The 17,060-nt window shown below is 39.2% G+C and overlaps 1 protein-coding gene across 1 annotated transcript in view; it reads left to right on the forward strand.

Annotated features, from left to right (window-relative positions):
- The first annotated feature begins 5,300 nt into the window (after window positions 1–5,300).
- Window positions 5,301–17,060, forward strand: part of SLC35F1 (solute carrier family 35 member F1) — a 382,549-nt gene continuing 370,789 nt past the window's right edge. The window contains exon 1 of the mRNA XM_075597737.1: window positions 5,301–6,007. Coding sequence (XP_075453852.1) covers window positions 5,898–6,007 — 110 coding nt within the window. The 5' untranslated portion in view covers window positions 5,301–5,897. The remainder of the gene's footprint in view (window positions 6,008–17,060) is intronic.

A 17,060-nucleotide genomic window follows, 5' to 3' on the forward strand; every position in this document is an offset into this window, starting at 1 on the left:
AGGTATTGTTTTATTTGTTACACCTGTATGTCATGTGTTTTAAGGGTATTTATATGTGTTCTGTTGCACTCTGTATTCACATCACCTTGAGAAAGGTCCCACACGTAGGACCGAAACGTTGGTTATGATGTCTTGACTACAATTTGGAGTGCTGCTTCTTGATATTCGTCTCAAACACGGTATCATATTGCCTATATATATATATATATATATATATATATATATATATATATATATATATATATATATAACAAACAGCGCAAACCAATACAATGTGTTTAAAATAATAAACACTGGTGTAAATAAATAGTCCAAATGTACAACTGTAGAGGATGAGGGTTTAGTATATCTAAAAATAAATAGAAGAAGCCAATATGGTTAAGTAAGTATATTCAGGAATTTCACCGCATAAGCACTGATTCTACTTACAAGATAGTAGATAAAATAAGCATATCTGTAGGAGTACAATCTTTAACCGCAGCCCAAAAAGCTCTGGCGTAGTTAGATCCATCTCTTCAACACACCAAACGCCGCTTGCTCTCAGGTGTCTTGCGGTGACTGCAATCAGAGCTCCTGCTCTCTCCCACTGCGGAATCTCATATGATTATCAGAATGGTGTTTCTTTAGTGCTGTCAGTGTCCTTATGGAAATCACTACTCCCAACCAGATAGGTTTAATGAACAAATGAAGTAAAAACTTCCAAACGCCTTTAAAAAGGCATATATATATATATATAGAAGATTTAAAATAAGACCATAGGAACTTGATCACATAACTCTACACGTATTGTCTAATTGACTTTATCAAGACGTTATTATTTTAAACACATTGTATTGGTTTGCGCTTTTTGTTATATTTTTATATATATTTTGGCATCGTGTGTGTCCTACACATTGTAGCAGCATCCATTACATCTAAAAGGAATCTTTTTCAAGTTGAATTGTACTTTTGCGCACTTTTGTAATTGTTTTCCTTCTATATATATATATATATATATATATATAATATAGATAAATAATAAAAAAATAAATAGATGATACCGTTCTGTGGCTAACGAAATGCTTTTATTTGTGCGAGCTTTCGAGATACACTGATCTCTTCTTCCGGCGATGTTACAATGAATGAAGCAAGGATTACTTAAAAACAGTGTCTCTTGGAATGTTATCTGTGCTGGTCCTTCCCCCGATGTGGATGTGTTTTATGGCTAGAGGTGTCAAAGGGTTACTGAAAGCAAGTGAAGAAAGAGTGTGTATGTGTATCAGTGTGAATAAGAATGAATGGAGAGCCCACAGTATAAACAGTGCTCTACACAAGGTGTGTGTGGAGTGAGAGGGGATATAAATGGTGTGGGTGGGTGTGGAAATGTGAGAGTTTGTAGCACAACTAAAAGTGTGTGTGGATACTATGTGGTCCCTATTGGTGTATAGGGATGGAAAAATAAGGAGTATTAGTATGTGTGAGAGACAGCTGTGTGTGCATACATATAGCACAGTATGTACAGACATGGCCTTTAGCGCTCATGGGAAGAGAGTTCGCTAGTGTCAGTAATGACTCATAAAATTTCGATCTCTGTTTAGGCCACTGCTAAGTGTCCCGAACAGTTGCATAAATTTGTATTCATGCAACCGTCTCTCTTTCGGGGTTTTAAGATTACCTTTGAGTATGGCAACCCTCAGATCGTTCATCTTATGGCCAGAGTCAGAGAAATGTTCGCCAACAGGACTGTCTCTTGTTCCGCGTGTGATGCTGTGGCGATGCAGGTTCATTCTCTTGTTTAGCCCCTGTCCTGTCTCACCTATGTAGTAGCAGCCCCCTGGGCATTTCATGCACATGATGAGGTACACGACATTGCTGGAGGAACAGGTGAACCCTCCACTGAGATCAGTGTATCTCGAAAGCTCGCACAAATAAAAGCATTTCGTTAGCCACAGAACGGTATCATCTATTTATTTTTTGATTGAAGCTCGGCTAACACGGTACTGATACCTCTACACAAATATATATATATATATATATATATATATATATATATATATATATATATATATATATATATATATATTTGTGTAGAGGTATCAGTACCGTGTTAGCCGAGCTTCAATAATATATTGATAATAATATATATATATATATATTCTTGCAAAAGTAACACACTTTATTGGTGTAGCCATGGCTGGTTTCTGGCTACCATTCTGCCCTCACTGGCATGCAAGTCCTGTTAAGAGCAGGCAGTGCCAGTACTAATCGTGGGTTTTCCCCACACAAGGCATTCCTTTGAGTGACAGGGGAAGAGGTGGGATTAGGTCTGAGTGCTACATAATCCTGGGTTCAGACCTAGTACCTTCCCCTTTTGTATTTAAGGGAGTTGCAACCCCCAAATTCTGTAGTAGTCTCTACCGTGAGAGAGACAAGGTATCACACTGGACTGCTCTGCACTGGCAGGTCCTGGGCCTCTTCCCTTAGAGTGAGAGTGAGTGGTTACCTATTCCCTTGTCCTGCTAGAGGGCTGGGGAAGAGCTAGGACTGCTGCAGAGGCCTTTGACCCGTAGTGCAGGTCCAGGGACCATCTTGATCCTGAGACCACAACAGAGACTGTGTTAAGCAGAGGACTGCTATGTTGCTGTGAAGTGTACATGAATAAATCTGTTCCAGTTGAATATACCTCCGGCCTGGTGTGTGAGCTTACTGAGGGGGGGGGGGGGGGGGGAGGAGGGGGAGATGTAACCGTTTCTACCGTAGGAGATCGCCTCCATACATCTGGAGCTTAAGGCAGATGGAGGCGCAGTGTACCATGGAGTAAATGTCGGGTATATACCCCAGAAGCCTGTCCTGTAGTCCCCACAAACATCGTCTGACAACTCAGCATTCTGTGAGCCAAGAGGTTGCATGCACCATACTCCTGGTAACAGGGGAATCTCCCAATGGCTGGGGAAAACACTGTTACATTGAATTTATGAATGACAGTGCCTCCCTTCACAAAATTAGATTATTTTATTTGCAGTACACGCAAAATAATCTGGGACAATTGAACTAATATTTTAATCTATAATGTAAATAAACACTTTACAATAAGCCTTATGTAAACAATGGGAAGGTTTACATATTAGTCAAATATTAATACATTTTCAGAACTGTGAAGTATATCTGAGAATTCACTTTTCAATTGTTGTTTGTTAAACAATGTATTAACTCCCATATAGTATATACAGTACAATGGCCTATAACATTAAACTCAGAAAACCAATTCAACCTCAAACGACCACATTTAATTAGGGATAAACTGTACACTCAAAGGTCCCTCCACACAGATCCCCTAATCCTTTTCCAATCTCTGTAACATCATCAGACTACAGAGTGCAACTGTACATTTATATTCTTCACATGGACATGCACATGCGCAGATTAACAGCCTCATCTTTACATGGAGGTACTGTATGTAAACATTTAACTCGCTGCATAGCATGCACATACAAGCCTTGGCTAACTCCTCTCTGGTGTCAGAGTGCCAGTGAGCGGCACTGTAATCAACTCAAAGAAAACTGCTCAGAAGAAACTTCCAGTAGATGGCAGTAAAAGGCATGTTTAAATTATAGTAATAAAAATGCACACGGTGTTTCTCAACCCTCTCCTCGGGGAACCACAGCCAGACCAAATTTTGATTATAGCTAAGTAATTATAAAAAAACACACGCATACAAACACCTAGCTTATTTAGCAATGCTTTATGGTTGGTTACTCTAACACCATGCCCTGGTGGGGTTCCCTGGAGTGGAAGCACAAGCAACATCTGATATGTGTGTTTTATGCTCACATATAGCCTGCAATAAACCTGTGTTAACTTCTATGCAATGTGGGGTTTCTAGGTGCTTTGATGAAATTGCCTGTTAATTACTCTCTTCACCCCGCAGAACAATGGTAGCCGACCCTAATGTTCTAAGCATGGGTGTAATGTTTTATATGTGTAGAATCAAAAAGTGCATTATGTTACCAATAACACAAATGGACAATATGACGCTTTGAATGTGACACATTATCTTCTATAACAAACTTTTCTCATGAAAAAAACAACAACTTCCCATTATAGAAAGAAATATGAAAATCAATTTTGATTAACATTGGTAATATCTATGCAAGTAGCTTGATGAGATTCTGATTTTGTAACTGTTAACAGATAATATTTGTTTATTAAGCATGACATTTTCCTGGCCATTACATTATATGCTTCATTAGGTCTGTTAAGTTAATAGAGTTATTTTATTTGGGTGCAGATAAGTGTGCTTAGAAAATTCTAATTAAGGTACATGGAATAAACACTTTTAAACTGTACTGAACAAGTGTTTCATACATAGGAAATATTTAGTTGAAGCCAAATCATTTATGCATCTATAAAAATAAATAGTAAAGCATGCTTTTCTTCATTCTTTTATGAAGATCTGTTAAACTCACTAGCTGCCCTGCCAACTATATATTAGTGAAGAACACTACAACGCATAAAAGCGAATACATGATAACCCATCTGTCTTGTAAAAAAAAATAAACAGTGACACATTTTCATAAACACTCTGTTAGATACATTTGCTGAGGTATGCATAGATGGGCATCCCAATTAAAAAACAGAGACCTCTGGTACTTACAGATGAAATGAGATACAGCCTGTGAAAAAATGATCAGCCCCCAGACTATTAATAAGAAGCAGCCTGGGTGCTTAGAAGTGATAGTCTGGCCCAATGTCAATACCTGTTGGGCGAACCCAATGGTACTGGTTCAGATGCCCATGTGTAGTGTTAACTGCAATGCCATCTTCCCGAAACGTGGAACCTACTGTTTCTAGCAGCTAGTGAAAATGCTCTAATATCGTTTTTGTAAGCAACAGGCAAGCTACATGGAAAGCAATCAATTTAACATATTCGGGGGTTTAACGTTGACTCCCCTAGTACATGCGTCTGTGATTGTTTATAGCAGTGAACAACAGCGGGAATTTGCACCATGCTACAAGGGGGCTGGAAATGCGAAATCATGAGTATTGCTTTATCATTATCTTTCTGCTAGTACATTTTCTGGATTGCGGGGGGGATCAGGACGGCTCTCAGTTTATTCACAAGCTTATCGATGCTGAAGGGTTGATATATTAGCCCACACAAGCCTTCTCTGGCACTTGCTGCACTAGTGAGGGTAGCGCTGTCCGGCGGTGGGTGGTGCTGAAGCACGGGCTCAGGTGCCGTCAATGGGAGAAAAGGAGGAAAACTACAACTCCCGTCATGCTGCAGAAAAGGCATTGGGTGGGTGTTGGTGGGATAACTAAAGACCCCCGTGTTGGCGCTCTCTGGTGGTGTGCGTGAGGCTGAGCATGCAAAACGTGGGGGCTGAGGGTAGCACAGCCCACATCAGTCTCTTATCAGAGCTCGCCGCACACCTCCCTCACTCTCTGTTCCCACAACTCACCGAGGGTCTCTCCCCCCAGCTCCGCAGGCACACAGGCTGCACAGAGCAGGGTCTAAGGACCAAGGCAGAGGAGCACAGGCAAGAGTTAGGTGGATGATTTGCCTTTGGGTATATGAAAGGTTAGCAGAATAAAAAAAAGAGAGGTAGTGAGCACATTACAGCCTGTGACCCCTTCTGGCTGCTTGTGCATGGTGCTAGGGGGGATCACTCAGCCCCCTGTTTCTGATTTGTGTGTATTGTTCAGCGCATGTTGCAGAACCTGTGGATCCCGTTCTTCTCTGCCATTGCCTTGGCTGGAGCTCGCTACTTGTCTAGCAATCGTATCCCTGAGCTGTGGTTGGTCCCGCAGCAGCTACAAGGCAGCAGGCACCTTCTTGTCCTCCAGCTCCCCGGTGCATTGTCTCCTCTCCTGGTGGAGACAGAAGATGCGCCCTGCCCTCTGATACTGGAGCAGCGATGATCCCCGAGCAGCCAAACCATGTTGTGTCCACCATCGAGAATCTGCCCTCTGAGAGCATCTCTGCCAACACCGGCCCTCTGCAGAGGATGAAGAAAGTCTTTAACAGGTGAGAGACACTTCTGGGAATGACCTCCAGGGCATATGTTGGATTTGACTTTATAAAATGTTGCCTTGTTGTCCCTTTACCAGAGGGCAACTTTTTGTGTCAGGATTTGCATGTGGTTTGGGATAGCATCCATGGTAGAGTTAAGGGGAAAAGACCTACATGATTACAATTTTATTCTGAACAAAAGTAGCACTTTAAAAGAATAAATATGCATTAGGAAGTGATGTTTTCAGCCAGGGGTTGTGTGAGACGCCCTTTCATTGACTTCTTTTCTCTTCAGATGGGTGTATATTGACAAGTTAGGGGCTTTTGTTGCTACACATGTCTGTAATGGCAAGTGAGGGACTGTGGGACTTTTGTTATCATGTAATAATCAACTTTGAGGTTTCCATAGGCATGAAAAAAAAATCCCGGATAAATGGGTCAAATGTAGAATGATTGGCCAGAAGTGACAGTGTTAGTCTCCTTTCCTACATGTGTGGCATTCAGTGAGATAGGGATATTAAATATACACCACCTTGGTTAAAGGTGGTATAAATATATCTGTTAATGTGAATGTTATTTTAATGATATGGATATTATCTGGTGGTGGTTATGTGGGTCTTGAAGTGGTTTGAAGGTTGGACATTTATAAATGCTGCTCAATTGTCTTTGTGAAAATTCTCCAACCCTGTATGTAACATGTTGGTGTGCCTAGTGATGCTTTGAGGAAGGGGATGTGAACTCCAATAGGGGGTGGAAATGCCTTGGTTTTACTTTGAGTAGAGAGACAAAGAAAGCCATGCACCAGTGAAAGTAACAAATCAATGCTGTGGTTTTTTGTTAAAGAAGTCACAGATTTCCCCATTTCAAACTGCTGAAAATGACATCATGTTCATGCATTAAAGGGCCAGTTAAAAAAGAAATCAAATAACCTATAATCTTCTTTTGAAAGATTGAATTACCCTTACAGTAGCATTTTACTTATTTGCATCTCATTGAAAATTGAATGAAATATCCGCTTTCTCCTGGTCTGCTGATTACAAGTATATCAGTTTCTTTATCTGTTTGACTAATGACAGATTTGTAATTATTGAGCAAACAATGCACAAAAACAAAAACTATACTTCCTGTTTTGAGGACTCACAGCCTTATCACCAAAAATACATTAGATAAAGTGGAAGCAGAGACACCGCGCTCGTGCTGTCATGTAGAATAAGCACCTTCCTGCTGGATGCGTGGATGTACTCCCAGTCACTCCTGTGTAGGAACGCCCTAAGGCGAACTTACCATACAACGAAAAAAACAGATGCACACAGCGCACCTGGGGTTAATAAAGAAGAAATACACAACAACGTAATGCAATGGTGTTGCGTATTTCTTTATTAACCCCCGGTGTGCTGTGTGCATCTGTTTTTTTCCGTTGCATTAGATAAAGATTTTAAAAAAAAGAAAAACTCCCAAAGCTTCTGTTTACCGTGAAAAAGTTAACAATAATGTTAATAGTGGCAGAATAAGAAAAGAATAATGGTTGAAATGTGTAGTTGAGCTCATTAATATTATAGCTTGTTCATATTAACGAGGAGATCCAAAATGTCAAATGCCACTTTAATATATTTCATCAGTCTTCTATACCAGGAGTGGCCAACTGCAATCCTCAAGGGCCACCAACTGATCAGGTTTTCAGGATATCCCTGCTTCAGGACAGTGGCTCAATCATTGACTGAGCAACTGATTGAGCTACCTGTGCTGAAGTAGGGATATCCTGAAAACCTGACCTGTTGGTGGCCCTTGAGGACTGGAGTTGCCCACCCCTGTCCTATACATTAACATGGTTACAGACATTACAACACAAAAGTCACCTTTTGAGGGTATGTACAGGTTCAACAGTTGTTCATTTCCTTCTGTTCTTTGTGATCTTACATTTGGATAGGATCACATACAATTTACTCAGAACAGATTGTAATTGCAGTTATGACTTAGTAACAGGGCTATGTAATATTAGCTGCTCCTTATAGCAAGCCTGATAACCAGACCTAAAAGTATGTCAGTGAAAAGGCTGCTCTGCAATGAAGAAAATGCATTTTCTGCTAGATATGCATGCTATAAATGTCAACAAGATGGTGTTGCAAGCCTCTCCAACAGAGAAGAGGTTGCAATGTAATGAAATGAACTTCAAATGAGCATGAATAATGATTAAGAGTAGAAATGAAAGAATGCAGACCCATGCATAATTGGAACCTTACAATTATTGCAACTTCTCTCCCTCACTTCCTTCTACTAACGCCTTGAATGATATCTGAACACCTAATACAGATGTAGCCAACATTACTGCACGTGCTGGCGCTCTCCTGCAGGTGAAATAGGGGCGGTGCTAACACACTCTAACGTGAGGCTGTTTTATAACAAGTGCTGATTCTCTCACTGGTGTACTCTGTGTGTCTCTCGGCAAAACACCAGCGGGAGTAATGACGCTGGCAAGATCTATAGTTCTACTACCCTAGCTGTTATGACTGTGATTTTACTGTCAGAGAGCACACAACATTAACATGGAAGGTCTTGTAACTATTTTAACTTATATTTTTCATGAGCATTTGCCAGGTGAGTTAGTTTTGTGGTCTACATCAGCAGGTCCATACATGTAAGCATCATTGGTCCATCGATAACTATTGTGAGTACTAACATTATGGCCAGTGAAAACTAACATAAAACATTACCAAATGAAACATTATTTATTTCACAATTGTAACAACTTATTTATGAAAGTCCAAAGTCAAATTGTGCTCAGCTGTGGAATACTCATATGTAAAAATGTGAAAACTTAAGGCTAATATGTGTAGTCTGGACAGCTTCCTGTTAAATTGTGAGGCTTATGTGTATAAACTTTTACCTGTTAACACAGTATTAGGAAATATTATCCTCGTGAGAAAACCGCAGTACTCGCAAGTAGGTATTCCTATGGCAGTCCAAAGATGGCGTGGTGCAGGGCCAAACAATATTAAATGCACAAAGCCAGAACCTTTTAATCTTGCTTAAGCCTTCCGTCCTCCATGAGTCCAAGCCGGTCCCAGGTGTGCTGATCCGCAGTGACAAGAATCCAAAAGTAGAGGTGAAAACGGAGTACTATCGCATAGCAAAAAATAATCGCAAGGTGACCCCAATAAAAATTATGTTTATTGAAGTCTCGTTGACAAAAAGATAAAATGTGCACCACCTACGCGTTTCACGCTAAAAAAGCGCTTTATCAAGGTATATCATGCGCATTTTATCTATTTGTCTATGAGACATCAATAAAAATAATTTTTATTGGGGTCACCGTGCGATTAGTTTTTGTTATGCGGAAGTGCCCCGTTTTCACCTCCTACTTTAACAACTTATTTACCATGTTAAGCTATTCAAAACATCTGAAAATAGGAACATTGCATTTTCATATTTAATCACTAAAGCCTATCCCAAAAGGATAACAAAAAAGACCACTTAATATATTATACACACTGCTTTAGGTAGGGACTTGTTAAAATGTATAACTAGCTGAGGAAACATGGAAGGAGTCATTCTAACACTGGAGCTCATAGGGTGTTTAGAAAATTCACCATCATTAGAAACCCTGGAAATATATTTCTCATGAAAAATAAAAATGTAGACAACACAATTAATCCCGGCTCACAATATAATGTTGTGATTACCTGCGTGTTCAAGGGCAAACAAGCAAGCCCTGGGGTTTTAGCCTTTGTCCACTTCAGAGTTTAGCACCTGAAGCACAAGGCCAGTCCTCTAGTTAACTAAAGATTCATATACTGATTCATTCTGAACTATAGATACGTTCTTCTCAGCAATCAAAGGGTATTTGTTGAAGTCTCTGTGAGATTCCCATTCATACTGTAAAAAGAACATAGGCTGCCAGTGATTAATGAACTATCGGTCCTGAATGTGCTGTTCTTTGTAATACTCAAACAGGATATCCCTTGAGAAAGTGCGCGCATGCGCATGAAACGCGTTGGGAATACTGATTTTAGAGTTGAAGATTGTGGTTCCTGGTATTAGCAGCCCAGTATCCTGAATTGTGCTGTGGGGGGACGAGAATCACGAAAGGACAAGATTTCGGCAGAAGGAGGAAGGAGGAAGGAGCGTGACGTCACGTCCGTTTGGTGGCACAACTCCTGTGACTCCTGCGGCCCGTGCGGCTTCACACTGCATCCCCGTCACGTGGGACGCCTGCAAGAAGACTCCGGTTGCCATCTTGGGATCACTAAAGACTGTGTCTTTATCCTCACTGCTTGAAAACTTCCTCACTGCTCCGGTTGATTACCCACTGACCATCCAAGGACATCAATTGGACTATCACCTAATTGGTTTGGACTTTATATCATAATATAATTATTAGTCACATTCACGCTTGGCGCCGGCATTCCTTTTTCTTCACTCAAACAGGATATACAGCAAGTGCAGACTAAACAGTGCTAACAATGGATCTCATCTATACACTCACATGACATGTGCCTTGGAGTTTCCTGGTACCTATCTCAGACCAATTAATGAGATCAGTTACGATTATCTTTATGCAGTTTAATATTTGCATACCTGTATACACTGAATGTGGGAATAACGCTATTAGCATGATTAGCACATGTGATCAGCATATTGTAACATTATCCATGCACGTGGTGACAAATTGGTTATCAATTGGAACCTATTATTTTCCTATGAATGAATACCTAAACATCCTAAAAAAAATGCATATGAATTGCTACCTACTTAGCCATATAGTTGCTGATAAAATGATACCTAAATAGCTGTAAAATTGCCTACAGAATGATAACTAAATAGTTAAAACATAATCAATGAATTAATACTTATTTTTGTTGTAACAAATGGCGTCACTGCAAAAAGCAGATTGTATGACCTTCTGTTTTTTTTGTTGTTGTTGGGAAGAATAATTTTTCACAATCTGTCTATAGCCTTTAATACGCGTGCTCGGTAACGTGTTAGAAATGGAGAAATGGTATGATTATATTACTCTCATAAAGTGCTCTTCTAAATATTTAGCATACCGCATTTTGGTTTTCAATTACTGTATCTTTCAAAATCATTTCATAACACTCTGCAAACCCATTACCTTCTAATAAAGAAACAGTAGGCATTTAAGCTTTCCACAAAACAAATTGAAGTAGCTATGTGAAGACTATGACATGATTAAAAGGTTGCATCCAAATAGAAGTGCTTACCGTACATCTAATTATCTTCGGAGCATTACTTTTCAAGTAATTGCGTGTCTCTCTCTTAAAAGGGTAACAATCAGGTAGTGGAGACTCTTGCTCTTACCTCTTAAAAATCTTGAGACCTAGTTTGTGCATATTTTGGACAGACATTACCATGCTTCTAGAATGACTAATGCAATGCTACTCAACCCTCTTCATCTTTTGAGGGTAAACTACCAGTCACACATTTACATATACGATAAGTGTATACTTGTGTGCTTGGTAATTCATTCTTACAAATCTGGACTCTCTTGAGGAAAAGGTTGAGCCATTCTGGACTAATACAATGTGCTTCTAGATACTTGCACACAGCCATCTCAAATCATTGACATTTGAGTGGATATATTTATTGTGACACGTAAATCCTGTATTCAGTTAGTTTTATTTTTAAGATGATCAGCTGTGGATCAAGGCAAATGGTCTATCCAAAGGGAATCATGTTGTAGATGAAACATCAGTGTAAATGACCTCATAGAGAACTCTGGAGCAATGGACAGAGTGGGTCTGATGGAATGGACAGTACAGCCTTATTGTACTAATCAAGGGAAGGCCACATGCCAGCAGAGATAATAGGAGTTCTTTGTGACTTTGCCTCTTGTTACGTGTCAGTAGTCTCTGACCTGCCACTGCTGTTGCAGACCAATAGAAATACCAGTCCATTAATGAGGCACTCCCCTCTTTCATTGGTATAAGGCTTTGTAAATCAGTGCATGAATACAGATAAATGCTCCCATTTACATCTACTGACAGAAGCCCATAATTGTTGCTGCCATGCGCCTCTAAATGGATTGAAACTATAGAGATGATATAGGATGGTGAAAAGAGGAAAGTATTGCAAACAATAATTCAGCATACCATGAAGTTTGTCATTTTTGCAAACGGAAATTTGCAAAGATGTATGCATTTAAACATGAAATGTTGATTGTACAAGTTTATAAGTAAAAAGAAAAAAAAATAACCCTCTCTCCGGCCTTCTAATCTAGTAAATAATAAAGCAAATAAACTGTAACAAACAGCAAACTGCTCTTAAAAATGCACTATTGAGAAGTTTTACAAAATTCACAGTGACGATTAAAGTAATACTCTGCAGATCTTCTTAATGATGTTTTATTTCATACAAAGCACCAGTGTGACTTCTTTATCTCATTATCCGACATTCGTTATTTATAAAAATATATATATATTCAGCCTTCATTCCTTTTTTACATTAAATAGCATTTGTAGCTTAGTTAAATGCTTTCATGCTATACTCATAAATCTCGCTTACAGTATTTGAACAATGTTTTTAGTATATACTGCACATGTCATTTTGTTTTACTGAGATACTGTATGGAGCTTCAGTACTCAGGAACTCAGGCATGCATTGAAGTGTCCAACCAGGTTTTCTATATGATGTACCTCTCCTGGCTCCCTATTAAATCATGTATTACTTACAAAATGTTCCTCCTCACTTTTAAGGCTATACACTCTTCTGCCCCTCCTTACATCTCATACCTAATTTCTTGCTATACACCATCCCGACTCTTGCGTTCTGCACAAGGATGTCTTCTCTCTACCCCTTTTGTATCTAAAGCCCTCTCCCACCTTAAACCTTTCTCACTGACTGTCCCACACCTCTGGAATGCCCTTCCCCTTAATATCCGACTAGCACCTTTTCTATCCACCTTTAAGACCCACCTTAAAACACACCTCTGTAACAGAGCATATGGTTAACTCCATTTGGCTGCTACTATACGTACATCTCATTTGCACTGGTTTCCATTATGTGTTATATTATTATGTCACATGTATTACTACTGTCAAGCACTATGTACCTGGGTGTTGCTATATAAATAAAGATATACTTAGATACATAGATCACCTCTGAGGATGCTGTGAAAGCAAAATGCATAGGGAAAAGTGTTAATCCCGTGGACTTTGAACACTCACACACAACGAGATAACCAGCTGGAGAAACAGCATGGAGAGTACGCAGACCCCATCCTCGAGTGACATCATCAACCAGATTGGCAGACAAGACGGCAAGTAGAATTGGCGTCAAGGTGCGGGAGCTGTGCTTCGTTGGGAGTGCTGCGGTATATCCCAGAAAATGCTTGTTTGTTTGCTCAAGAAAATTGTGAGTGAGTTTTTAATGTGGAATATTAAATTTTATATGGCAGAACTGTACTATATTCTCTTTCTCAATTTCTGAGGTGTGAATTAAGAGGATGCAAAAAAAAAATTACAGATTCCATTTCAACCAATCCTTTTTGGTGGATATATGCTTAAAAACCAAGAGGAGCAATTCGTGAGTTGGATACTTCTCAAATACTGACGCCAATTCTTTACTTTAACGTATTACACTATTGTGATTTCTTTTCTTCCTTTTTTTCCTACCCTTTTTGCACTCAGGTCACCACTTCAAATACATACAGTACATACATGTCAAAATAAACGCCTTAATCTTGAAACATTTTTTTAAAAAGTTCTATGCTTGAACAATATTTCACTATGACCAGAATTTAGCTATAAATTCAGTTTGCATTGCATTTCGTCTTTACATTATTATAGTAAATCTATAAAAGAAAGATAACATAAATAGTTTATTTGCATAAACAATATGTACAGGGTGGGTGAGAAGAAGGATCAAACAATATTGTGTATGGGGCTATATTACATCTGCTATGGTTTAATTGGCAACGCAACTTGTGGATTGACATTCACTCTGTTAAAGGGGCAGGTTGTGTTTTTAAAATGTAAAAGAGTCAGTAATGTATTTTGAGGTCTTTATTTAATAAAATGCTTTCACACAAGCAGTAGCGCATGTTTGCTAGGCTAAGTAAGATTACCTCATAATGCTCCAAAAATGAAAGTTTTCTTCTGTGCAATGCTGCTGAATACACTACTAGCGGTCTATGGCTCAGACTAATCTCAGGCTTTAAGTTGCTGGATCCTTTTCTTCTTTCATTGGCATGTTGTCATTTGTTCATTTTACTCACTCATAACCTCACTTCATAAGGAAACCGATAGAGGCTCATATGTTGTTATAGTGTTCAGATTAATCGTTTGTTATCATACGATCATTTACTATTGATGCCAAGACCACTAATAGAACAACGGCATTAACTTTGCCTCTTTTTAACACTCATGATGTTTTTGGCTGGTCTCCTAACTACACCGAGGTGGGCATTGTATTGTTCCAGAAGCATTTTGCACTTTGGTTTCTATCTTGATGGAAATTATAAGTCAGTAGTGAGGTCCCTGGAGTTCTTAAGTCATTTTGTATTGTAGGTCTCAGCAATGTGACCGCTGGCACGTCATACACTCCTTTATCAGCAATGTCGTTAGTATGAGTAACTAACTGGAACGTATACAATGTGGTGAAACTCATTTTCATCAATTTAGAAACATAATCTAGCTCCACTTTTTTTCTCTGCAGAGCATTACCAAATACAAACACAAGGAGCAATCCCCAAATGGGGAAAAACATAGAAAGTTATAGCATTCTTAAAAATATCCGGCGTTGACTATTATCAAGTTTTAATTCTTTTTTTTTTTAAATAGAATTTCTCCTTACAATCCCATAATACACATTCACACACTAGATGTCAGAATCATTACTTATAATGAGACCACAGCGGTTTAATTCAATGCTGTTGATACATCCTATTATAATAGTTGTGATACTCGATTCCCCCCTAACTCTTTCTGTTGACACTCCTATTAAAGATAGGCACACAGGAGCTAATTGAGCTTGAAAATGTCTTGAAACATTGACCTTTAGAGACCAAGAATAAAAGTGCCTCATGTAGCAATGTAGCATCAGAATGAAGCTAGGGCTGCATAAATACATTGGCTTCATTAAGTTTAGGAAGTTCTGCAACTGATAATGATGAGAGAGCATACGTTATAGCAATGTAAGTATGGAAGAAAGACAGTACTTTTAAAACTGGAACTTGAGGCTTTCTGTTTCAGTGTTTGCAGTCTTAGGGGCCCATTCTTGTAGCCCCAAAGTTGTTATTGCCAAACCGCACAGGGTTTGGCATGTTCAGAAGTAACGGAATGAAATGTGAGAAAAAACAATTTTCTCTTGCAAATCGCTTCTTCTAAACCCCTTCTATAAAACGTGACAAACCGCACGGTTTAGCAGCCAAAATACCTGGATTGTTTTTACTTTTGAAGCGGAATTACCTGAGGTGCTGCTAACTCCATCCCCAGTCTGACATGTTGGTTTTACTCTCTTAGCCAAACCCATATTTCAGGCTCTGGATGTAACTCACAATAACAATCTCACCACCCTTGAAGGTGGCGTTGGAAAAATTTGAGTTTTTAGAAGTGGTTCGCATAACGGAGTTACAAGAATTGCAGTTGTCGTCCAAAAATGTGTGTTGGAGGTTTTTTTGACAAACCAATCAGATTGGCAGAGCCTGAGTGAGACTGCTTAGACACTGATTGGACACCCGCGAAGGGCTCACAGAATAGCAAAGCATGCCAATCCTATCTGAAAGGGCTCTTTAGAAGTGGTTTGTCACACTTCAGACCTACTAGAATAGATCCCTTAATCCCCAATAATATGTACTGCTCAGTTTTGTAGGCCTACTTGAAGAAAAGGTTATCAGTTATCAGTTATCAGTTTGCAAATCAATGATTTATGAAATATAATATTTTGATTCTCAATTTTTGCCATAATTACAAAATCTGCGGTTGCTTCATATCCTTTGGGAAAAGATGACAGTTACATTATTTTGTACAGGGTTCTGTTAATGTACCAGTGAAGGGACCCATGTTTTATCTTGTATCTGTAGTATTATATATTGCTAAGGATACCAGTTGTTCGGCAATACCAATGCAATATAGAAAAAAACACAGAAGCGCACCAAGGGTTAAGGAAAATGTATTAGACAATTGGTATAATAAAATATAAAAACTTACACATCACATTAAAAATGTCCAGTAGCGGCCAGTACAAGAATGGTGGAGCCAGGAGGATGGGTAGGCGCAGGAGGTATTGCCTGATGTTAGCAGTTCAGTCCCGCGCGCTGGGGCTGGCTTGCCCGGCAAGGCTCAGATCTTACTTCCGGGTTGCGGCTGTCGCAGGACTCGTATGGAGCTGTCCTCCGATCGCCTGTTTATTTCACTTCCCACTCGAGCAGCTCAAAGCTTCGTAAGAAGCTGGGACTTGTACAACCAAACGTCTGGGCACCAACAAGTACTGTATATACTCCGCAATATAAATCACTTTCTGTTAAAACTGTTTGAGGTGTTATCCCCTATAAGTTTCTTCTTGTATAGTGAATATAAATAAATATGAACTTTGTGTGTTAAAGCTAACGGTGTGAGAACTGCACACCCTCCTGAATCACTAACGAAAGCGTCGGCATACACGTAAGGTAAAGCAGTGCACAATATATGGCCATCATCCTCTTATTGATGGTGTGTTACATTGTGCAGTGTGAAAGTGGGGCTGCACTTTGCTATGTAAGTGGAAGACGGGAAAGAACTGTATCCTTAACTGCTTCAATATTTACAGAAAACCAATACTTAAGTGCTACATTGTATGTTTCAGTTTCTTTATTATGTGATTATGCTACTAATAGTTTAAATCTATCTTCAGATGAGATTGCTGAGTATTTTATTGTAACATGGTACTTTGGTCTTCTAACTCAATGCGAACTGTTGATGTGTTGTAAGCAGATGTAACACTAGCAAGTGGCTTTACAGTATATATGTGGACGTTCCTGCTGTGTGCCACTGGAAGCCTTTACATATTGTTTGTACAGTAGCACAAAATAATTATTGGGAAAAAGATTCCCCCAAAATTGGAGACACTCAGAATG

The sequence above is a fragment of the Ascaphus truei genome, chromosome 4 (genome assembly GCF_040206685.1).
Source record: "Ascaphus truei isolate aAscTru1 chromosome 4, aAscTru1.hap1, whole genome shotgun sequence".
NCBI lineage: Eukaryota > Metazoa > Chordata > Amphibia > Anura > Ascaphidae > Ascaphus > Ascaphus truei.